At 39.1% G+C, this 23,727-nt stretch overlaps 3 protein-coding genes across 4 annotated transcripts in view; all 3 read right to left on the bottom strand.

The window, feature by feature from the left end:
* Nucleotides 1–7,390, bottom strand: part of LOC311081723 (guanylate-binding protein 4-like) — a 23,655-nt gene extending 16,265 nt beyond the window's left edge. Inside the window, exon 1 of the mRNA XM_084112338.1 lies at nucleotides 7,310–7,390. The gene's annotated coding sequence lies outside the window, so the exon portion shown is untranslated. The remainder of the gene's footprint in view (nucleotides 1–7,309) is intronic.
* LOC311081724 (guanylate-binding protein 4-like) lies at nucleotides 2,672–23,727 on the bottom strand. 2 transcript variants are annotated; one of them, XM_084112340.1, is made up of 10 exons: nucleotides 23,507–23,727; nucleotides 22,684–22,876; nucleotides 22,433–22,560; nucleotides 7,050–7,159; nucleotides 6,516–6,712; nucleotides 6,077–6,319; nucleotides 5,688–5,968; nucleotides 5,231–5,443; nucleotides 5,018–5,120; nucleotides 2,672–3,441 (listed from the first exon to the last, which is right to left on the bottom strand). In XM_084112340.1, the coding sequence occupies exons 2-10, from the start codon at nucleotides 22,856–22,858 to the stop codon at nucleotides 2,999–3,001; spliced, it is 1,893 nt and encodes a 630-aa protein (XP_083968466.1). In that variant the 5' UTR covers nucleotides 22,859–22,876; nucleotides 23,507–23,727; the 3' UTR covers nucleotides 2,672–2,998. The 2 variants fall into 2 exon arrangements, with proteins under 2 accessions (XP_083968466.1, XP_083968467.1); XM_084112341.1 differs by lacking the exon at nucleotides 2,672–3,441 and adding an exon at nucleotides 3,461–3,764 and having other exon boundaries at nucleotides 4,919–5,120.
* Nucleotides 9,828–20,226, bottom strand: LOC311081408 (guanylate-binding protein 4-like; the record flags this gene model as incomplete). Its single annotated transcript, XM_084111947.1, has 8 exons — nucleotides 9,828–12,599; nucleotides 12,959–13,066; nucleotides 14,543–16,671; nucleotides 16,964–17,066; nucleotides 17,243–17,455; nucleotides 18,397–18,677; nucleotides 18,886–19,128; nucleotides 20,025–20,226. Coding segments are annotated over 6 exons (1,488 nt in total), but the record flags the coding sequence as incomplete, so codon positions are not given.

Here is a 23,727-nt window from a genome sequence, read left to right as displayed (position 1 = left end):
AGCTCAACCGGGCTGATCTTGAATCTCCTCCTTATGACGTTATAAGGAGAAATGTTTCCTCCCCTTTCTCTGCTTTGCCCGCTCAGAGAATATTTTCCGCCCATGAGAAAATGGGCGGAAAATAGAAAGTAGAACGCGCGCGTGCGATTTTAGTTTGTCCACGAGAGATATCATGGCTTTTGAGCGAGCGAAGCATAATAATTGCTCAATAATTGGATGTACAAATGAACATTGAATGGTCAATACAGAGCTGGGCTTGCTGAACGTCGGACAAGTAAGTCAACAAATGATATAGTGTGTTGCTTTACTGTTTATGGTTACCTAGCTTGTTACACGTAGAATGTGGCTGTCACATTAGCTATGCAGTTACTTGCGCTAATGTAAAGGTAGACAGCCTCGAGTTATGCATACTGTAACGCGAGTGTTGTACATTTCTTTGTTATTTGGATAACCGTTTTCCTGTTGGTTAAATGGCGCGCGCGATATCCGCATTTCAAGATCGCAGAGCTTGATGTAATTGTAATAAGATAAATTACAGACGTTACAGATCTCTCATGAAAAGGCAACTGTAGGTTCGCGTTAGCTACATGATAACTGTAAACCATCCGAGTAAAGTACCGTATCCAGACATAATATTTTAAACTAACCATTCGGAAACGTTGCAACTTCTTCATCCGTTGCTTCTCCATCTGGATCAGATTCTGGGTCAAACTGAAATGCTTGAATGACTGCGTGTCTTCGTGCCATTGCAATATCCAACATAAACAAACATGCATGGTCCCGTTGAGCAAGATGGCCATAGGCCACACCCACCCTCCACCTTGCGCTGCCTTTCTCCTCCTCATTATCATTTAAGGCTACAGACACCGAAACGGCCTGTCTGAAGGAAGCTCATTCTGGGACTGGCTTGTAGTGGCTATAATTCTGCACCGAGGCTGAATTTTTGGAAAGAGATTTCAGATACAGTACTAAGGACCACTAAGGACTATATTTAAGCCTACAAAAAGTAGCATGTCATGGGACCTTTAAGTACATACAGAGTGTGTACCACCACATGCGCTCTGCTTTTCTGCATTGTCTTCATATTTTGCACTGCTGTTGACTTTCTCCAGTGTGCTTTTTGTCTGCCACTCTTCTTCCTGACTTTCACAGGAGCAATATAATCAATTACACTTTTAACTTTTGAGATAAAAGAATCAAGGAGAAAATCAACAAAATCAATAGATATGCTTGGTGTTAAAGATATAGCCTGACAGCCACAAGACCACACCGAATGCTGAGTGTGTTTGTTGGAAATCAGGAATGGTGAGAAAATTGTGCTTGGTACGTTTTTTATCTTCAAACCAAACTTGGGTATTCAGCCGACAAAGTTTAAATCTCGTCTGGCTAGCGCGCTTCCCATAATGTTTACTCATTTGGCCAGTAGGTGGAGAGTAGGGGTGTTTCTCAAAACCAAGAATGACTTGTGTTCTTGGGGAGAACGCTCTTGCTAGTTGATCTTGGAAGAATAAACTCACAAGGTGACGAGCACACAGAACGCTGCTGACAGTTTGAGACGATGTGTTCTTGCTGGTATTGCGCAATAATACCCCCGCACAGACGCCATCTGCAGTACCCAAACATAACGAGAATTATTGACGATAACAGCTTTATCGCCCAACGAGTCTGTGAGCAGACTGGCCGGTTGGCTCGCTAGCTAACTTAACACCCACGGGCGCTTATGGAGATTCTCACTTCCGAAAATGTTTGAGCACATTTTCGATTCGCCATAAATTTTCGTAAAAATGCCAATATTTGAAATCTACACAGTTGATTACTCGCATCAAATGTTCTCAGAAGTGAATTTAGTTATGAAATAGCATACGAAATTGTAGAAAAACGACTTGTATTGACCTGCCACTCCTTCCTCGAATGCCGAAATGAATGCTGGGATATTTCTGCCGTCAAGTTCACACAAGTTACCAACCATTGCATCCTCGGTAAAATGGGTGTGTCAAGAACACTTCCGGGATTTTTAACCGTTCTTGCCAAAATGCAAACTTGTGTATTGGGACAGTACTTGGGCAGCGACTGATGACGTTTCACAAGTCCACAAGAACACAAGTACAGACAATAACGCATATTGAGAAACGGCCTAGGTCTTTTATGGCTCTTCGAATGCATTCAACCACGTGAGCGTCTACACTACGAAAGCAATCCTGTCAAATGTGTTTTTGTCTACCTCTGGAAGTGGTCGGTAGTGGACAAGCTCAAAACATTTTAGACTCTATTTACACCTGTATTTAGCATCATCCACTTGTGATCCAAATGACTAAAGCACATCTTAATACCAGGGCCTTATTTACACCCACCAATGCAGTCACATACAATTATAGTTTCTCTTTTCTTTTCAGTCCCTCTCATTAACTTTCTCTTTTTATATCATGAGCCTAAAGGGCTTATAGAGTTGGGCACTATTTAATATAACATATAGATATTAATGTATAGCATATTGCAAAGTAAATGTTTGTATAGTTTAGTGGGGCATAGATATGGCACAATTTCATTGAAGAGAAATGGAGAAATCTAATTACTTCATTATTTGTCTCAGTTACTTGTCTGAATATTGATAGTTAGTAGTACTCAGATTTTTAACCACTCCTCTGCCACATACAGTATACACAAGCACACACACTGTTTATTTTTTATTTTATTTTTTACAAATACCATCTGTTTATTTGATGCTTACTTGGAATGCCAGATAAAGTTGAACCACTAATTAAGCTTATTTGTCACTGTTTATAATTACTTAGCAATGTCAAATAAACATAATTATGATAGATCATGGATCATTTACACTGGACACACAAAATATACAAAAATGAAATGTAATTTTCCTAATCTATCACTGAAGTTTGTGCAAAGATAGATTGTTAGATACTATATACTATATAATATATATACTGTGATTTCACTCTGCAATTATATGCCTCTGATAAGTAAATTCTGATGAGTGATTTCACAAGATACAACATCCGCCTGAAGAGCGTGCATTCATCCGCTGGATGGCCTCCATCTGTTCTCTGCTTTGCTGCATCATCATAGCCATAGACTCCTCATGTCTCTTGTTGGAGTTTTCTAACATCTCTGCAAACTCTCTAGCTCTATTACTCTCAGCTTCAGCATTCTGTCTCTTGAACTCTTCCATCTCCTGGCTCATTCTGTCTGCCTTCTCCTTAAAGCCCTTCTCCAGCAGATCAGCCTGCTCCCTCAGTTTGCTGTCCATGGCACGCTCAGCCTCCTCTCTCTGGAGCCTCATCTCCTCATCCATCTTCTCTTTCATCTGTATCATCCTCTCTTCGTTACTCCGTCTCTCTGCTTCCATCTTCTCTTCAAGTTGTCGCTGCTTCTCCTCTTTAGCTTTGATTTCCTGCTTCAGGAGGGTCGCTTTCTCTGTTTCCTCTGGTCATTCATTGACAAAAAGAAAAAAAGGGAAAGAGATGTATTATAGAGACTCAAACTATGTGATTAAGAGTCTATTCTGGTGTAAGACATAAGATATTGATTTAATATATGATTCACATACTAATACACCTTTTAAGAGGAACACTTCCTTCCACTTTCAACTTCCAAAGAGATTATTTTCATCTAAGTTGCACTGTTTTCAAAAACATGGGCTGCAGTTGTTATTGCAGGGTGCAATTCTTGGACCCTTGAAACAGCTTGTACCAAAATAAGAGGCTGTTACTTCATCTTGTCCATGTGTCCTTCAGTGTCCAGCAGCACTCTCACAAGCAGTGTTGGGAACGTTACTTTAAAAAAGTAATTAGTTATAGTTACTCACTACTTGTTCCAAAAAGTAACTGAGTTAGTAACTGAATTACTATAAAATAAAAGTAACTCGTTACCAGCGAAAGTAACTATTTGCGTTACTGTTAAAAAAAAGTTGCTATATGTCAAAGAATTTGGATTTTTTTTTAGCAGTTTTCACAAGTCAGTTGAAATGAGTAGAACAGACAGGTGTTTGTGCATAACTTTCGATATTTATTGCATGTCGACAGACAGCAAGAGGTTTATCCTGCACTTCAAGCATTATCTTTGTAAGAAAAGTAAACAGTTACACCATATAAAGTGCATTTAACTCTAGCAAATTAAATCAACCGCTCTCAACTTTTTATTAAAAGTTTTATTAATAAAGTAAAGGCATAGAACCAGTTTATTTGTAGTGCACTGACAATAGTTTTATATAATTAGTTCATTAATTAAATTAATAAAAAGACAAAAGGACCTTGAGATATGTTTGGTAATTGTACCTGAATGAATTGAAAATTAATTTGCTACATTTCAGATTAATAACGTTATATTTGTTTTCCTTAACATTTTAATTAGCAGTAACTTAAACACTTTGCAGTTTGAATATCCATAAACAAAATTACGGAGTATGTTTTTATGTTTCCACTGTTCGATCCATAGGGTTCGATCGCGTCCGCACCTCACACACACGCACGCACGCACGCACATACACACACACACACAAATGTAAACACTTTGCGCCTTTTCGATCGCGCCCGCGCCTCTCTCTCTCTCTCTCTCTCTCTCTCTCTCTCTCTCTCTCTCTCTCTCCCTCTGTGGCGCGTGTGCTGGCATGTGTGTAAAAACACTGGCTCTGATTGGCTACCATGAAACGCATGACTCTGCCTTAGCCAATCATAATCGCTTAACTCGTTATTAACCCACCTCCTCACTAGCTGTGCGAGCCAGGGGTGCGTTCGGATTGCACAGTTTATTCAATCAATGCATAGTAACGCAACGACTTTAAAGTCCAGTAAGGTTAACGGCGTTGTAACGACGGGAAAAGTAATTAGTTAGATTACCCCGTTACTAAAAAAATAACGTCGTTACCTAACGCCGTTCTTTTAAACGGCGTTATTCCAAACACTGCTCACAAGTACCTAAACCTTTGAGCACCTCTTTCAAAAGGAGTCTGGTATGAGCTTACAAACAGGGAAAATGGGATTTAAAGGCTTAAGACTCTCACCTTTAATAATTTTTTCCTTCTCTGTCAGTTTTTTGTCAGCCTGCAGAATTGCTTTTGATTCCACAGACTTCTGCTTCAGAAACTCCTCCAGGACCTCTTCAGCCTATTACATACAGACACATTGAAAAAAAAATGGATAAGTATGATGATGATCATATTTCTGTAATGTGCAGTATGTGGATAGAAGTGTAATAAGTGTAAAATGGGCAAGACCTTGACTTCTTTATTGGCCTGGTTGTTATAATTCTTCACAGTGTCCTCCAGATCCTTGCAGAAGAGATCATAGCCACCAGGTTTGGCATAGAAACCCTGCTTGAGTTTTTCTGTCATTGTTTCCGAGAGCGATGACAAGAGATCCTCACATCGTCTCTTTGAAGCTTGCTCATTTTGGCACAGGTATCCATCAAAGAGTTTATTAATGTTTTCCTAAAAAACACAACATGCACCAGAGATTTCATCTACGTATACTCTGACTTCTCTTCATACCACTGAACCCCAGGAGAGGACAGTGAAATAATCACACTGATTATTGGGTTTGAATTCAGAACCAATAAAGGGCCAGAAGAGAGATTGCATTTTTCAGTTGGTTGCCCAGTGTTACTGAGTCAACAGTTCACAGCATCATCCTAAATTAACTGAAACTGAAAATCTGTGAAGAGATTCGGTCTACCTCTAGAGATTTCAGGTACTTCCCGTCAGTGTCCCTGAAGGAACGCTTCATGAAGGTTTGTGTCGCCATACTGCTGAGACGTTGGTGTTCTGAGGACACATCCTTCAGTTCCAGAGGGAAGGAGTCCTTCAGCTTCTCCATTCCACTCTGGTAAACCTGAAGCCCCTCCTTCACTGCAGCCTCATTCTCAATCATTGACATGGCGATCACAGCATTCTCCAGACACGGCACAGCCCCACTGGAGATGGTGTCCACATACATTTTCACCAAATGACTCAGAACTTCAGAGAAGGAAAGAAGTCAAACAACATGATAGGGGAAATGTATTGCACAACAGGCAGTAATCTGTAAGTACATGCTAACTCTAAACAGATTTCATTTTGAGTAACCTCTGCCATTGACTGTGATTCCATCCTTCAGCTTCTTCACATGGCTCTCGTGAAAAACAAAATTGCAGAAACGATCTGTGACCTCCAGGAACTCAGAGGAAAGATCAGCAGGATCCAAGCTCTCCAAACGAGACACATTCTCTGGGGCGGTTGGAAACGGGAAAGTGAAGCATGTCCTGGAAGGGAAGAATTTTTGGATGCACTCCCTGGGCAAGTTGAACTCCATCACTTTTTTTGATGTGCCTGAAACAAATAAGCACATGCTGTAGCTCCTTTCAATTCAAGTATTATTAAACCATAAGTATTATCCAATAAATTATGAATTTTAAAAGAGTAATACAAAAGATCTGTTGACAAAATCTAGTCACAAACTCATTATGATTATGATAGTGATTGTGAGGACTCTTAAAATAATCTTTTTGTACTATTATTAAATTACCATGTTTGAGCTTCAGAGCAAACTCTAGGTACTCATTCTCTGTTGCGTCTTTGCCATCGATCTTTCGCTCAAGGGTGAAGTCCCTCACAGCCCAGATGAAACTAGGGAAGAACTTGACAAACTCGCTTGAATCGTCGACATCCTCATTGGTATCTGATGATTTGACCTTAATGCACTCTGTTAGTTCAGTAACATATCTGACAGTTTGTTTAGGTGTGAACACAAAGAGACAGTCAAACAACACAATTTATAGTCTAACAAAAGTTTGTCATTCAATGAAGCACTAAGCAAATTCTCAACACCGGTGTTAAATACTTTAATATCTATGTATTCATAGCCTAGCTATGAAGGAAGCAGTTAGATGTAGATAAGTAGGTGTAGATATAGGTAAGTAGATGAAAATAAAATGTATTTTAGCACCTTACAAAAAGGGACGTCTCCTTGTTTTGACTACTAAGTTGTGCTGTATTTGTTTTCATTTGTAAAAACATCAGCTAAATGACATAATAGTTATCTAGACTGTCAGAAGGATACTGTAGTTCCTCTACAGCCCTGTTGTCAATCGTCCCTCGACTGTTGTAGACCAGAGTGCTGCTCAGTAACACAGCCAGACAGAAGATGTTAGTGTCATGCTTTGAGTCTCCCTGAGAAAGAGAAAGACAATCACTGGAGATTAATCTCAAAGAAAGCTGCTCTATTTATAGACACACACAAATTTATATATGGCTTATGGTGACTCTCCCTATGTGTAATAGCTTTTAACCTGAGCTAACGATCATAGGAACATCACTTACTCTTTTGCTTTACTTGACTTCAGCAGCTCGATCTGAGTTGTATACATGTTGTAGCTTCCTCATATTCTATCTGTATATCTTAGACACTCCTTCAGGTCCGGCCTCTTAAAGCTAATTGGTCTAGAGTAAGTTAAGGGATTTCCCTTGTCTCTCAGTTTATCTCTGTTTATTCCCTGTGGCTGACTTACATCCACTTTTATTGACTGAGCAAATAACAATGTGCAGTTTAACTTTTGGTTTCGCTTTCAAAATCAGCAGCTTTATCATGTGTTAGCAGATACAAGAACTGGGAGTCTTCCCAGAATGAGTAACCACATTCTCACGGTTAATCTTTAGTGTTTTTATTTTTCTCCCTCCAAATGAAACTGACTGGGAATTCCCAACAATATCTGACTTTATCCTGGGTATCAGATATCATGAAAACATTGGGGAAATATGTTTACCTCTGTGACTCAATCAGGAGAGCCTGATGGTAAAACAATGCAAAGGTCAAGAGTCCAATGTCCAGGAAGCTCTTATACTCAAACACTTTCTACCAGAGAAATGTATTAGTTAGTTTGGATAAAAAAAACATTTGAAAGAGTAAATAAACCGTGCCTGTAGCAACTCATGATAGCAGATCCTTTTAATGGTCAAAAGTAGGTGAGGGAATGACTCATTCTCTGTCAGATTCTTCCTCTAGAACAAGGTATAAGTGAATTTTCTGTGATTTCAGCAGTGTTGACATATTGAAAAAATAACATACAACTGTTCAAGAAGATATCAAATTAAAGCTAATGTAAGTGATTTTGGGGAGTAGATTTTAACACTCTGATTATTAAACATCATATGTTTGCCTACATCATATGTAGCACAAATGTTAACTAATATCACTTTGTAGACGCAATATATAATCTTTTTGTTTATTTAAACTAAACATGAAACTTTGATAAGTAGGTAGTTTAGTTAGTGTGTGCTCCTCCTACATAGTATGGCTATCACCAGACCAAGCTCAATCTTTTAAGATTGAACATTAGTCTGGGGAGTCTGCTATGTATTTTCTACTGTACAAGAGGCGTGATCAACGGGCATAGTTCAAATGACTCTGTAAATGGTAAATGGACTGCATTTTATATAGCGCTTTCACAGACCTATGGCCACCAAAGCGCTTTACATTGCCTCACATTCACCCATTCACTCACTCATTCATACACCGACGGCGGTGTCAGCCATGCAAGGCGCCATCCAGCTCGTCGGGAGCAGCTGGGGTTAGGTGTCTTGCTCATGGACACCTCGACACTTGGTCAAGTGGAACCGGGGATTGAACCACCAACCTTTCGGTTTGTAGACAACCTACATGAACCACTGAGCCACTGCCGCCCCAAAAAAATTCTGTACGCAATTGGATAGTCCTTCAACCAATCAGTGACGCGAAAACTCCAGGCAGGAGTTGCAAAACTCCAGGCAAAACTCCAGGCAACACGTGTCAACAAACGTGTTGGTTTGGAGCATTGATTAGCGATTTGCAGAAGCAGCAATGGCATCGAGCAATTTTTGCAGGTTGTGCAAAAAAAAAACATGAAAGTGAGTGGTATTTACATCCAATCGAGCGATTTGTTTGCTAAACTAAAGAAGCCATGAGCATCGTCAAGAGGTTAAAAGGAATTGGACTGACGTTTGTGGTGCGAGAGATGGGTAAATCAGATAGAGTGTGTGCTTCTCTATCGTCATTGGGTTAAACCCGCCAATAGCGCGCCGAGTGGATAAGCCAGTTTGTGATTGGTTCCCACAAATTTGTAACCGAAGCAGGAGAAATAAATGTACAGGTTTCCAGTCTTAACTGCAGGGCGAAATCAAATCGCCAGCAGATCGGGCTGGGTTTATCCAGTCTACCTCCTACAGGCAGTGGGGGAAGTTTTGTTACAAAGGTTTGTAGAGGATTGATTGTGACAGTCATTGCCCGTGAGATGTGTGTCAGGCAGAATCAGCACCTCTGTAAAGTAGATCATCTTTAGAATATATAATGTATTTTATTTTACAATCACTAAAAAAAATCAGTATTATTTACTGATTATATACACTTTACATTTATAACTGGGGATTCCATGCAGAGCCGTCGCATAGACTGTGACGCACGTATAAATTCTCCTCCCCCTTCACATCGGTCACAATCATTTTCATTTATACTTTACCTTTGCAGTTCATATAAACCACACATCTCACATACTTCAACAGGGTATCTTGCTTTATTATTTATTATGAATTTCTTAAATAACCAAACTTCAACAACATAAGGGCAGATAATTTGAGCGCTGCCAATGACGCAGTGAAGTGACGCTCGAGTGATCAAGTATTCCAATGTATAAAAAAAGCTTTCATTCGATTCCTCCGTCCTCCTTTTCTTTCCTTGCGTCCTTCCCTCGCATCCTACAGGGGGAGGAGCTGAGACGCGGGGAAAGGAAACGAGGATGCACAAATAAGAATTGAGAAGCACCCCCTGTGTCACGGTCTGGGTTGATGAAAGGAACGAGGACTCAAGTGCAGGAACAATGGGTATTTATTGAGTGTTAAAAATAAAACAAAAATACAAACAAAAAACTCCCCGTGGGGGAAAACAAGGCAGGCATCAAGCTCAACAGAACTATGGCAGGAAACAGGAAACAGGAGGGAACATAGACATTGAACTAGCACAGTGCTGCGTTCCAGTCCAAAATTGTCATGCCCTTCACTCGCTAACTTCCCTCCGTCTCGTTCACTCGGATGTATGTCATTGCTTACGTTGCACGAGTGCCCACTACTGGCGGAAACTGCAATGGGCTGAAATGGAACGACCTAAGCCCTTGATCACTTGGAATCAGCTGTGGAGTTTATTTATTTATTTATTTATTTTTCCCTTTAAGAATTTGTTTAATGCAGCATCCAAATGTTTATAGGTGTGTTTGGGTTGTTTAAAAAAAAAATAATTAGAATTAATATATCATAGAGTTGTTTGTTGTGGTGGTGATTAGATGAGATCTGTGGGGACGTCACAATCATTCTGCATTGTGGGACATATAGGTGTCTGAAATGTACATATGAAGTAGACTCGCTCCCTCTGTCAAAATCGAGGGAACGAGGGTCTGTCCATATAAACTTCCCTCGTCCACTTCACGAAGTGGAACGCACTTCAAAATGGCGGCAGCAGTGGTGTAGTCCTAAAAAAAAAAGTGGTTTACTACACCCCCCCAGAGAAAAAAATAATTAAAGGCAAAAACATGTCAGAAGTCATTGTTTATTAGGTATATATCAATTCATATACATTTATATCAATTTACAAGTCATTGTTTTTTTTGTTAATTAGGAATATATACATTTAAAACTACATTTACAATCTGGCGTTTTTTTTATTTACATTTATCTATTATGCATTTTTTTTACAGTACGTTCCAAACAGATTTACTATTTTTTGTTATATTTACAGATTTACATTGACGTGACTGAGGGTCATTTGCAGTGCGATGATGTCTTGCCCAGGAATTAACATATTTCTCTGGGTTGAACAGTGAAATTGGTGGGCCATTCAGGTTGATCATCATTAAATTTGAAACATGTGAAACAAGAAGCAAAGACCTCTTGTTGGTCAAGATGGTATTCATCAGACTGAAACCTCTTTCACATTCTGCAGTACTTACAGGAAAAGTCTGCATGCAGTTCTTAAGGGGTTTCAAATTCTGACTTTCAGTTTGGGGAGATTCAATTAAGTCTCGCATTCCCTTAATGGCCTGGTCAGGGCACACATTAAAACGTGCACAAAGCCTACAAATCTCTGCTTCACCATAACGAATGCTAGGCTCTGATGGCCACCTGCTTGTGTCAAGAATACTTAAATCTTTGAGAATGTCTTCTTCAAAAGGAAGACGTTTCTGTAGACTGTCAATTAGCCTTTGCAAGAATTCCTCAGTGTTAATGGACTTCATCTTAGGGTTTGACTTCAAGTGCACATCTTTAAATGTGCCATGATCCTTTGCTTCCAGGGCAGCTGATAGTTTCTCTCCTGGTTGAGTTTTAAATGATGTTAAAACTCTGATTGCTCTTTTCACAAGAAGATCTGCTCTGAGTAGGGTCATAGTTTGAGCTTGTAGTTCCTCAGAGACAATGGACAGTTCATGCAAGGTATCATACATCAAACCAAGATCACAGAGAAATTCTGGGCTCTTCAGTCTGTCACACAAGCCTCTGTATGTCTGTCTCTCAGTGCAGGTCCTCTGGTCATCATTGGAGGCCTTTTCAAAGTGTCTGGCAAGAGCAGTAAAAGAGGTCCAGACAGCCCGAACGGTCCGAAAACTGCTGGCAACCCATCTAACATCTAAGATTCTGCCAATTTTGAGAACCTGAGAGCCAACCTCAGCTGCTGATTCTAAAAGCTCTCTTTGGTTTTTGTTTGATTTGCTATAGATGTTGTGCAATTTTTCAACAAAGACTCTGAAGTGATTTATAGCAGTAACTTTATCTACAGCATCAGAAACTGCCAGTTCTAACCTATGATTCATGCAGTGCCAAGTGAGCAGGTTTGGAAATCTCATTTTCAATTTAGTTGACACACCAGAGTGTTTTCCTAACATTACACTAGCACCATCTGAGACAAAAGATACCCAGTTTTGTTTTAGCCACTCCTCTGTGAATCCTGCTTTTGTTAGGCAACTCATTAAAGCATCAGTTATTCCTTCAGATGTCTGGTCCTTAAGTTCCACTAGATCAAGAAATATGAACTCTGGCGGTTCACCTAGCACAGAGGTTTTGATGTTAACAATCAAGGTGGTTCTTCTACTCAAGGTGGAAGCCTCATCTATTAGTACAGCTAGTTTGCTTGAGGATCTAATAATGTTATTCACAATTGAACACTGCATTTCTTTCGCAATGCTTTCAATAATGTTGGTGGCACTGAAACGAGAGTGCAGAATGTGTCCCATTTTGACTCCATTTAGCTGCTGGAGTTATACGAGCGTTTCGTGATCTGTGAAGGGACAATTATTTTTGGCTAGGTAATATGCAGTTCTGAACACTGAGTAAGTCTCTTTTAGTAACGACAAGTTCATTGTGTCCACATTTTTTCCCAGCACATCTTTTTTTTTTAAGTTTTCTATATTTTCAGCATGAGCATGTGCTTTTGAGCAATAATGTCTTTTGATTTTGTTCCTTAATGAACATAAAACAGTGTCCCTGTTTTCATTGATAGAACCTTGAATTTGAAATGTAGACCACTCCATGGAAATCTGGACACCTTGTTCTTTAAAGACCCCTGTTGATCCTGCATTACAGCAGACCAGGCATCCTGTAATTAAGAAAGTAAAAATGGAATTAGTTGTATGCCATTAATTTCAGTTGTCATTTGTTTATTTTAGATTTTAGCTGCATTTTTTAAATTTATTACCACAAATGCCATAAACCATGCTTCATTCAAAGACAGCTAGGTCAAGAATTTCATGTTGTTAGCATAAAATGTTTAAAAAATCTTTAAAAGAATAAGAAAAACAAACAAACATAGGCCTTAAAAAACTCCATGTTATATATGTTATGCTATAGTCATTTTAATATTAATTTAACTTGAACAATAGTCTCTGCTTTTATTTTACAAATTGTGAAAAAAGTAAAAGCTCATATGAATTAAAGTCAGATTGAACAATCACATACCAAGCCTCTTATTCTTGCACCCCAACCAAGGGTTCTTTGATTTAAAAGCTTCCCATTGGCTTTTACTCCAAATGTCCGGCCAATCTTCAGTACATGGTATGCCAGGACCTAAACAAAAACATGATTTCATTGCACACAATTTTAATGTAAAGCCTACCCTATAAGACTGATGTGCTTTATAATTTCATAAATAACAGACTAATGTTAAAGTGATAGTTCACTTAAAAATGAAAATCCTGCCATTATTTCCTCCTTCTCATGTCATTCCAAACCTGTAAGGCTCTCTGTAAGGTTCAAAACACTAATGAATATATTTTGGATTGAATCATCTGAAAGTAATGGACAATACAGTGTACACCTTTTAAAGGTTGTATCAGCGATTTCTAGCCTAAAACATAAAGTGTCAATTTCAGCTGACCTTTCTTCACGATCCGCTCGCTGCCTGCCCTATAAATTGTCTGTGAAAAAAACGCGTCTCTCTGGTCAGCCTAGGGTCCGAGATATGCCAAAAAAACAATCGGCACTACCATCCTTTCCACACGTAAACAAACAGTGTTCCAACCAATCAGCGTCCGGGGTTTAGTGTTTTGGACTTTCGCTCCGCCTCCCTCACATCCCAGCACCAGTAGGAAAGTCCACAACACCAAACCCCTGACGCTGATTGGTTGGAACACTATTTGTTTATGTGTGGAAAGGTTGGTAGTGCCGATTGTTTTTTTGGCATATCTCGGACCCTAGGCTGACCAGAGAGACGCGTTTTTTTCACAGACAATTTATAGGGCAGGCAGCGAGCGGATCGTGCAGAAAGGTCAGCTGAAATTGACACTTTATGTTTTAGGCTAGAAATCGCTGATACAACCTTTAATGCAAAATATTTTAAATTGTGTTGTGAAAATCAACAAAAGTCTTGTGGGTTTGGAATAATATTAGTGTGAATAATTAATGATAGGATTTTTATTTTTGGGTGAACTATCCCTTTAACAATTGCAATTATGTGTTTTACAAAAATGACATATTAGTCTCTGAAAGTGAACTAATCCTAATAGTGAACTACTAGTCTTGAGCAGGTTATAAATCCAGCCACATTGTGAGATGCCCATCAAATTATGAGCAAACAAAAGACTATAACTGAGTGACACATAATACTAACCTACTTTCTACTCTACTAAATATTAAATCACTATAGTAAGCATTTTCCTATTATGACTTTGGAAAGACCTGAGCTGTCTGTGCTGGTCTGATAATGGCCTGTGCTGGAGGTCTGGGCTGTGCTGGTCTGACTTGGGCCTGTGCTGGAGGTCTGGTCTGTGCTGGTCTGACTTGGGCCTGTGCTGGAGGTCTGGTCTGTGCTGGTCTGACTTGGACCTGTGCTGGTCTGATAATGGCCTGTGCTGGAGGTCTGGGCTGTGCTGGTCTGACTTGGGTTTGTGCTGGTTTTTGAGTAGAACTGGCCTACATGGCTTCTCTTACTCTGCACACTAAAAGTAAAAAAGTAATCATTACCTTTGCTGTTGGCTGACAGGTCAAAAGCCAACATTTACCCTTACAAGTGGGACACTATGAAATTTCCTTTAGTTGGCCTACCTTCCAAAATAGTCAGTTAGACTGACTTTCCTTTTCTCTCCTCTTCCAACCATTTTCTAGATGAGATAGAGACAGAGATAGACTTGAATTATGCATCATTAAACTAACATGGGTCGCATAATCTACCCAAGTCTTTACTTTGTCATAAGACATAAGATAACACATCACAAATGTTTGCTTTTTAAAAGGTATTTGCAGTGGGATAACCTCGTAATGTGTCATTACAATTTTTATTTAATTTAAATTTGTTGTTGGATAAACATTAAATGACAGTCAGTAGCAGATGCACAAATCCCAAAGCAGCCTTCTGATTTTATCCCAAATGCTGCATTTATTTAACACATAACGTTAACAGACTGTTTTATGCAAATATTCATCATGATGGCAATTTTAGTATTTTTTGTGTATTTGACTTTCTGTCTGTGGCTTGTTAGCTACTTTAAACATAATTTCTGATCAATTTCTGATTCATGTATATGCTTCTTTATCAAGTTGAAATGTTTATAACTTCAAAAATCCTGTGCTGCTTGAATAACGTTATATTTCTGCCATATACGAAATCATGATGAGGCAAAGGCATCATAAATCAGCAACGGCATAACAGACTGTAATTACCGGTAGCTGTAATTAAACTAATTTCAAATACGTTTATTACCTGACTGCCTCAACGTGAAACCATCTTCCGTCGTCAATCGATGAACACTGTGCTCGCTCGCTGGCATCCTGCGAATGATGCTCGATAACGGCGTCGTCGGGGGCGGGGAACGACAGAATTCAAACAAAAATGCACCAATTACAACAAACGTTCGCGAGTTAAAAAAAAACACTTGGGATACAGTTAAAGGGGACGCTAAAACAGGAGTAGATTAGGGACGTCTTAATCAGCAAAACAAGTGAGTATACGGAGGGTATACGCTAATATTGATCCTCAGAAGTTGTAATACGCAAACAGCCCTGGGGAAAAAGTAAGCATACGGAGTATACGTGCGTATGGCCCCGAATACACCACTGGGCGGCAGGGATTCCCCCGAGGGGAAGTGCTTAGGGAAGTTCGCAAGTGCGTGTCTAAAAGTGGACTAGAACGCAGCCCAGGACTGCAAACATAAATAGGGAAGCAAACAAAATGAGGGTAACGAGGGAAGGCAGGTGGGGCAAATTAATCAATAATCAGGAAACAAGATGGAAAGGGTAAGACAATTGACGAGAGAGAACATGGCACAAGGAAACACAAGACAAGCCATGTGCTCACAACAAACAGGACTATGACAAACCGGGAGTGTCAGAGCTCTGTCACCAAACCAAGATATAAACTAGACAGAACCCTCACATTCAGCCTATGAAGTTTTTACTGCTAAATTAAATCTAATACTTATCAAGCCAAACGTAATCATTTAGACAGTGGCTACAATGCTAATGCTATCAGATATGTTTCTGTCAGATTCTAAATTCCAAAATCAGCCTAAAAATACTATGTAATTTACATAAATGGATGATCAGCTACCAAACATTACCATATTAAATTGACAAAACGCAGAACTTGAAACAGCTAAAAGTTTATAGTTTAGCTAAAAGTTTATAGCTATGATTTCAAAACAACAAAAAGTCACATCAAATGCAGTGAGATTATAGTAATTACAAATTCAGAAATCTGTAAAAGCAGTGATCTACATCTTTCAACACATTTCACTGTATAGAACAGGAGGATCGAGATGCGGGTCTTGGTCTGCTATTTATTGCTTGCATCTGCTGACTGTGCTGCTGCCTCAGTACTTCCATGTTCTGTTCATTTCTTCGCTGCTGATCTGATATCATCTGTGCATACTTTCTCGATGCACTCTCCTCTACCTCTGCATTCTTTCTCTTCAACTCATTTATTTCCCACGTCATCCTGTCAGCTTTCTCCTGAAAGCCCTTCTCCATCAGGGCAGACTGCTCCCTCAGCTTACTCTCCATTGCACGCTTTGTCTCCTGTTGTTGACGGGACATCTCCTCTTCCATCCTTTCAATAACCTGTCTCACCCTCTCTTCATTATTCTGTTGTTCAGTCTCCATCTTCTCCTCCAGTTGACGCTGCCTCTCTTCCTGGGCTATAATTTCCTGTTCCAGAAGGACTGCCCTTTCTCTCTCCTCTGGGAGCCAAAAAAGAAGGAAGGAGGAGTGAATTAAAGATGATGAAGAGACAAGAGTCCAATCATGGAGACAATCTAACATAGATCAACTACAGTGTCATCCCACATGTTTACAATGAGTACACTGAAAACTGCAGAACTCAAAACATTGTGGATATGGATCGAGATTGCCTCAGATTCTCTTGGCCATTGACTAGCATTTTTTATTGAAGAAAACGACAACTGTACAACTGGGATGGTGCTATTCACCACATCATGTGTGTCTACTATGTTGAAAACACAAAGCTTTTACCACAAATCCTTCTTTCATTTTCAGTTAGTTTATCATCAGCTTGCAGAATGGCTGTGGTCACTGCAACCTTTTCCTGTAGAAACTTCTCCAACACCTCAGCAATCTATGAGGACACACAAGGGAAGAGTAAAAGTGGTGTTAAAAATATAATATCACTTTACATTCAAAATATATACCACAATATTGTTATTGCATAATTATGGTTTGCTGCATTTCAACTAATATTAAATAATATTGAAAATACGATTGTCATAATTTGTATGATTTAACATTTATGACCTTGACTTCTTTGCAGGCCAGTGTATTGTACTGATACACAATGTCCTCCAGGTCCTGGCAGAAGAGATCGTAACCACCAGCTTTGGCATAAAATCCTTGATTGATTCTTTCTGTCATTGGGTCAGAGAGAACTGACATAAGACTTTCACATTTTGCCTCAGAAGTCTTCTCATTGTCCCAGAGATACGCATCAAACTGACGATTGATGGCTTCCTAACACAGCAGACAGAAAAACAGGAAGGATACTTAATGCTCATTATTTGGGTTATTTTGCACATTATCCATCTAATCATTTAGCAGATGCTTTTATCCAAAGCAACTTACAAGTCATATCTACCTACTCTACCTACCACTGGGAACAAGTAGGGGTTCAGTGTCTTGCCCAAGGACACTTGATATATACATGTATATAGCCAGGATGCACCAGGGTTTGAACCAGGAACCTTTTGATTATCAGTGAATTTCTCTACACCCTGAGCCACTGTTTTCTAAGTAAGATTTAGATGTTTATAAATTAAACAATAAAATAAAATAAAATTATATTTAGCCCTGTGATAGACTGGCCATCCATCAGGGTTAGACTCCAGCATCCCTGCAGCCCTACATAGTTCAAGCGGTTTGGAAAATGGATGGATGGATGGAAATTTCTATTTTTCCTTTCCCTTTGCTTTCTTGGATTTGGTTAAAAAGAAAAACTTGAAAGGGATTAATAGGAAAAACTGGACACTGTTTGGAACAACTTTGTCCAGATAAAGATATCTACCTGTCCTACAAAACTACAAGCACATAACAGACAGATAACAAGGACAATCAAGTCAAACACATTGTTTGTGACTTTATCCCCTAATTATTGAGAAATATTATGTAGCAATTCAATAGTAAACCTATTTTATTAATACAAGTTTCTGTGATCCTGAATGTTTATGTTTGTATGCAGCACGATCTCAGAGTGACGTTTGCGTGTGTGTGTGTGTGTGTGTGTGTGTGTGTGTGTGTGTGCGTGTGTGCTTCAATGAAAACAGTATATTAATATAGAACGGTGATTCGTAGACTTGGAACTACCTGTGCAATAAACGATTTTATTACACACCTTCCAGCCAATCAAAGTATTCAAACAGGCCATGGTATAATTTGGTATGGCAACTCCCACCTACCTCTAAAGATGTCAAGTACTTCCCATCATGGTCCCTGAAGGAGCGTTTCATGAAGGTTTGTGTGGCCATGAGGCTGAAACACTGGTGTTCCAGGGTGATTTCATTCAGTTCCACAGGGAAGGATTCCTTCAGCTTCTCCATTCCACTCTGGTAAACCTCAAGCCCCTCCTTCACTGCAGCCTCATTCTCAATCATTGACATGGCGATCACAGCATTCTCCAGACACGGCACAGCCCCACTGGAGATGGTGTCCACATACGTTTTCACAAGATGACCCAAAACTTTAGGGAGGCAGAGGGGTCAAACACAAAGAATTAAAAAAGGTCACAATAAATGGACACTGGCTACTTAGAGTTTAATTTCTGAAGCTGTTTTTGATCTTTCAAGCATCATGTCACAAAGATGTTGGTGAATAAAATGTGCAAAAATAGGAAACACTGCCCACCATAAAAAAAGGGCAATCCAAAACATTGAGGCTTCCTGATTTACCTCTTCCAGTGACCGTGTGTCCATCTTTCAGATTTTTCACTTGGCTCTGGTCAAAGATAAACTGGCAGAAATGATCAGTGACCTCCAAGAATTGTTTTGAAATCTCAGCTGGGTCCAGTGTCTCCAGATAAGAGACATTGTCTGGATTGGTTGGGAATGGGAAGGTGAAACATTTCCGTGAAGGGAAATATTTACGAATGCACTCTCTTGGAAGGTTGTAATTATTCACTTGACTCGAGTTACCTTCAAAAGAACAACACAAAGCTTTCCTTCAGTCAAATGATACACAGTGTACAAAATTAATTCTTTAAAATCAAAGAAACTGTAAGCCTCCAATTTATCTACAAAAAATAAATAAATGATAATGACCAATAGACTGTAGATAAACACAGGAAGCTAAAATCTATTTTTGAAACTGGCAAGGTTTTGTTTGCTAACAGTTCTGTTCTGTATATTAAACACAACATAAACCTGACAATGAGCTTGTTAGGCCATTGCTATATAACAGTTAGTTCCTCGAATCTCACTTTACGAGAGGCTTTCTGCTGATATTTCACCAGTATTGGCATTGATAGTCTCTGCGCATTCTAGACAGGCCGTCACTCAGTCCAGTTACATTGTTACGCCACCAGGTGGCGGGAAGGGACAGTCTTTGAGTGAGTCATTAAACTGTTCATTCAACGGAAATGTAAAAAAAAAGCGGATTCATTCAAAGATAGATGTAATGAAACAAGGTGTTAATTATTTTAATATTTAATTTGAACTTTGAGATCCACTTTACAAGACTCAGCTGAGCAGCAATCTTGGCTCGCTTTTCTTGGTCATGGCTACCTTTTCACAAATATGACTTGATATGACAGATATTGTGTTTACATGCTTTTTCCGCTTCAGATCTGCTGTGTGAGATCAGGAAGGTGCTTCCTCTGGCACGATAATCTTAATAACATTTTGTAGTGTGTGATGCGCCCCGATTTTCAAATCTTGTAGTGTGAGCATGTTTAAGATTTGAGGGAAGAACATCTGCAAAGATTCTCCTTAAGTGTGTGCTGCAACCAGATTTTACAATCGGTTAGGATTTTAAAACTCCTGTAGTGTGAGCCAGGCATAACAAAAAAAAACTTACAGGCTTTAAATATTACCTAGTTTTAGCTTCAGAGCAAACTCTAGATATTCATCCTCTGTTGCGTCTTGGCCATTGATTTTTAGCTGCAGAGTGAAGTCCCTCACAGCCCAGATGAAACTAGGGAAGAACTTCACAAACTCTGAATCCTCTACAACTTCATCAGGTGATTTGATCTTGATGTACTCTGTTAGCTCAGTGACATATATGTTTACTGTGAGTTAAAGAACTGATTAGATAGATTCACTATGAGCCAGGGACCATATATAAAATCTGTTGTTATTTACCAAATCTAGCCAATGGCCAAATTCCAAAATACATAATATGAAGGCCATAATGATATTGAGTCTTTGTAATTTAAATGCAAGAAAATCTTTTTGAAATATAATCTGCAAGCTCTAAAATTAAACAGAGGAATTGTGACTACACTTGTTGCTTAACCCTGGTAACATAGTATGAGGCAGATGCATGGTCATTATTATCCAGCTCATATTTATGTATATATCAATATTAATATATAAATGTGTACATCTATTCATTTTACATCAAATTACTTTGAATTTATTTTAAATATACATGCACCATTTTTCCAACATGCTAAGTACAAGTAAATCCAGAAAATATTTTTTATCAGTGAGAAATATTATTATACTGACAGTCATAAACAAAAACAATATATTTCTAAGTTCCTGCTTTTTTACAAGGGCAAATTGACAATGAAATTCAAAATATGATCAGAAGGATACTGCATTTCCTCTACGGCCCTGTTGTCGATAGTTCCTCGGCTGTTCAGGACTAGAGTGCTACTGAGAAGAACGGCCAGAGAGAAGATCTTGGTATCATGCTTTGAGTCCCCCTGAGATAAATAGGATGTGGTGATTTGACATGAGACCATAATAGAGACACAATGCCTGACATTTTATTGAATGGTGCTCTTAAGATTGACGTGTGATTGTGAGATTGGTGTAAAATATGATATTTAAGATCCTGAAGATATTGATTCTCATGCTGCTTTTATCACAGTTTATTTCACCATCTGTATGGATGGAGAGTAGCTCCTTGATCGTGAGCATCTTTGTCTGTATACAGACTCACTCATTCTTCTTTCCCCGGGTAAATATAATAACTAAAGTCATCGCTACGACACACAATACCCAGCATCGGCTCTGGCTCTTGTTCAAACAGAAGCGTTCTGGGATTGATTGTAATGTTAATAGGTTCTGGTCCTGGGACTGAATTTTGTAGCATTCCAGGTTCATCCTGCATTCACACAGAAGACTCTCCAGCAATTTATGCAATCACAGTTCTGTGTGAATGGAGAGATAGATTAACAGCCCTTAAAACAGACTTTCCTGCATTTATTTATTGACAAACTGACCTATAAATGAACATGCACCCCAGGACATTGTGCGAATGATTATTACTGTATTGTGTAGTGTCTTGATACTATTTTTTTTTTTTGATACTATGTATTTTATGATAGAGCCAACGGTCAATGTAACCTCATCTATAACATGTTTTGGTCTCTATAAATTGGTACTTTGAAGATCGAAATGATTGTGTATATGATATTACAATAGCTGCGCAACATATTAGTATTACAAGAATCTTTAATAGTTTCTTCATCAGCAACCAATCCAGCTGCACATGCAAATGGGCACGCTTGAAACAAAGAGCCATAAATCTCCAACAGAGGAATTTTACTGCTTGGAAATTCCACCTTTCTCATTGGTCAAGAAAACCCAGAGGGGTGGGACCTTTCTCAGGCTTTATTTAGCCTCTACACAAGCCCTTCCCTCTCTTGGCCTTCTCGGTATGTTGGGGTTGCTGTCCTGTATGGCCTCATCAGGCCTTGACTCCCAACCAGCCATGTGCTCATTCAGGAGAGAGAGGACTCTCTCAACCACAACAGTCAAGGACAACATCAGCACAATTTCTTCATTCAATGCAGAAGTTAATCGCTACTCCAACTATTGACTCACGGAACCAATGAGATCTTCTTCAAAGATGTCACACACTGCTTCAACTGCAATGTGTGTTTAGATTAGTGGTGTTTGTTATTTAGTTCATAAAATTTGTGCACAAGACATATTTGGTTCTGATTCTCTGCCTTGCAAACAAAGTCAATTTAATGATTCCAGATTCTAACTACATTCTTTGCATAGCACTGTACAGTAAGACAATTATTTCCCAACCCCAGAAAATAAAATTTCTATTAATTAATTAATCATCAATATTGAGTGTTCATAGGACGAAATGATTAATTGATTGTAATATTAAATATAACTATATCAAGTTAATCCGATTAACTGATCCAAATGTTCATAATAATCATAATAATAATTATTAATATTTCCCTTTTTGAGCTAATTTGCTACAATAGATGAATAGATAGATACTACATGATGAAACTAGTTTGGCAGTCACCTTGTCCACGTCTCCGAGTCCTTCAGTGTCCAGCAGCACCAGAGTGGTTCCTGCTTTAGTGGGGTGAGACACACACCACATCCAGATGCCCTTCGTCTTGGACTCGATGGTGCTGCCCAACGCAAATCCTGATAATGCCACACGAGAAAAAACAAAAAAACAAAAAAAAAACACCACATTGACTTTTATGCATGTAACTGCATGTTGTTTCTCTCAAGCTTTTGGATCCTACCAGCACTGCCTGCTCTAACCTGTTTGTTTCCCTGCGAGGCGATTCATCAGATAGGACTTCCCGGTGCGGTAGAGACCCACCACGGCCACCACCACCACTGGCTCCTGGATCTTCTGCAGTATCTGTAGTGCTGACTCCTGCACACACAGCTTCCCTTCTGACCCAGTGTCAATCAAGCAGACTGGTTCATCCATGATCACTGGAGAATACAGCTGTACAACAGATACACACATTTAACATCCTTCAAGCTATTGCAGTGTACTAGAAGTAAAAGTCTAAGATGGAGAAATACTCCAGTAATTCTACAGTACACAACACCAGATGAGCAGGTTTTCCTTTTCTGTTTGGGGAAGTTTCTGTAAAATATGTCGGCTTAACACATACAGAGGTGGAAAGAGAAACAGACAAAAGCCACAGAATATACTGACTTACACATATTAAAAATTCCAATATAAACCATATCTTTCAACACATGCAAACATCCTAATGCACACATACACGTTCATCACAAATGACACAAGCACACTGAATGAGACTAAAATGCTGTAAGCTTTGTTTGTGTCCAGCTAAAATATCAGCCCCAATTCAAACTCCTCTGGTCTATAACTTTACTGGGTTTAGTTGATGAACAAAGTAATTTGAAGCTGTAGCAAGACATGATCCTAAACTTTATCAAGACATGTCAAGGTGTAGAGTTTCATGTCTCACACACACACACACACACACACACACACACATACATATATGGCTTTTGGTGACTCTCCTTGTGAAATAGTTTTTATGCCGAGCTAATGATATTTATTATCTGTTGTATAACCCATGGATGAAAGAACATCACTTACCCTTTTGCTTTACTTGACTTCAGCAGCTTGATCTGAGTTGTACACATGTTGTAGCTTCCTCACATTCTATCTGTATATCTTAGACACTCCTTCAGGTCCGGGCTCTTAAAGCTAATTGGTCTAGAGTAAGTTAGGGGATGTTCCTGGTCTCTTAATATCTCTCTGGTTATTCCCTGTGGCTGACTCACATCCACTTTTATTGACTGAGCAAATAACAATGT

Source organism: Abramis brama (assembly GCF_963993115.1).
Source record: "Abramis brama genome assembly, chromosome: 4".
NCBI lineage: Eukaryota > Metazoa > Chordata > Actinopteri > Cypriniformes > Leuciscidae > Abramis > Abramis brama.
The sequence above is the reverse complement of the archived record's forward strand: the minus strand, read 5'-3'. Positions and strand labels throughout refer to the sequence as shown.

What these genes read in the sequence shown, in the direction of transcription:
- LOC311081724 (XM_084112340.1), bottom strand. Translation starts at nt 22,858, where the DNA reads ATGGATGAACCAGTCTGCTTGATTGACACTGGGTCAGAAGGGAAGCTG. An exon ending in CCTCGCAGGGAAACAAACAG is followed by an intron (nt 22,561 to 22,683) that starts GTTAGAGCAGGC and finishes TGGCATTATCAG; the next exon opens with GATTTGCGTTGGGCAGCACC. An exon ending in AATCACAGTCAATGGCAGAG is followed by an intron (nt 5,969 to 6,076) that starts GTTACTCAAAAT and finishes CCTTCTCTGAAG; the next exon opens with TTCTGAGTCATTTGGTGAAA.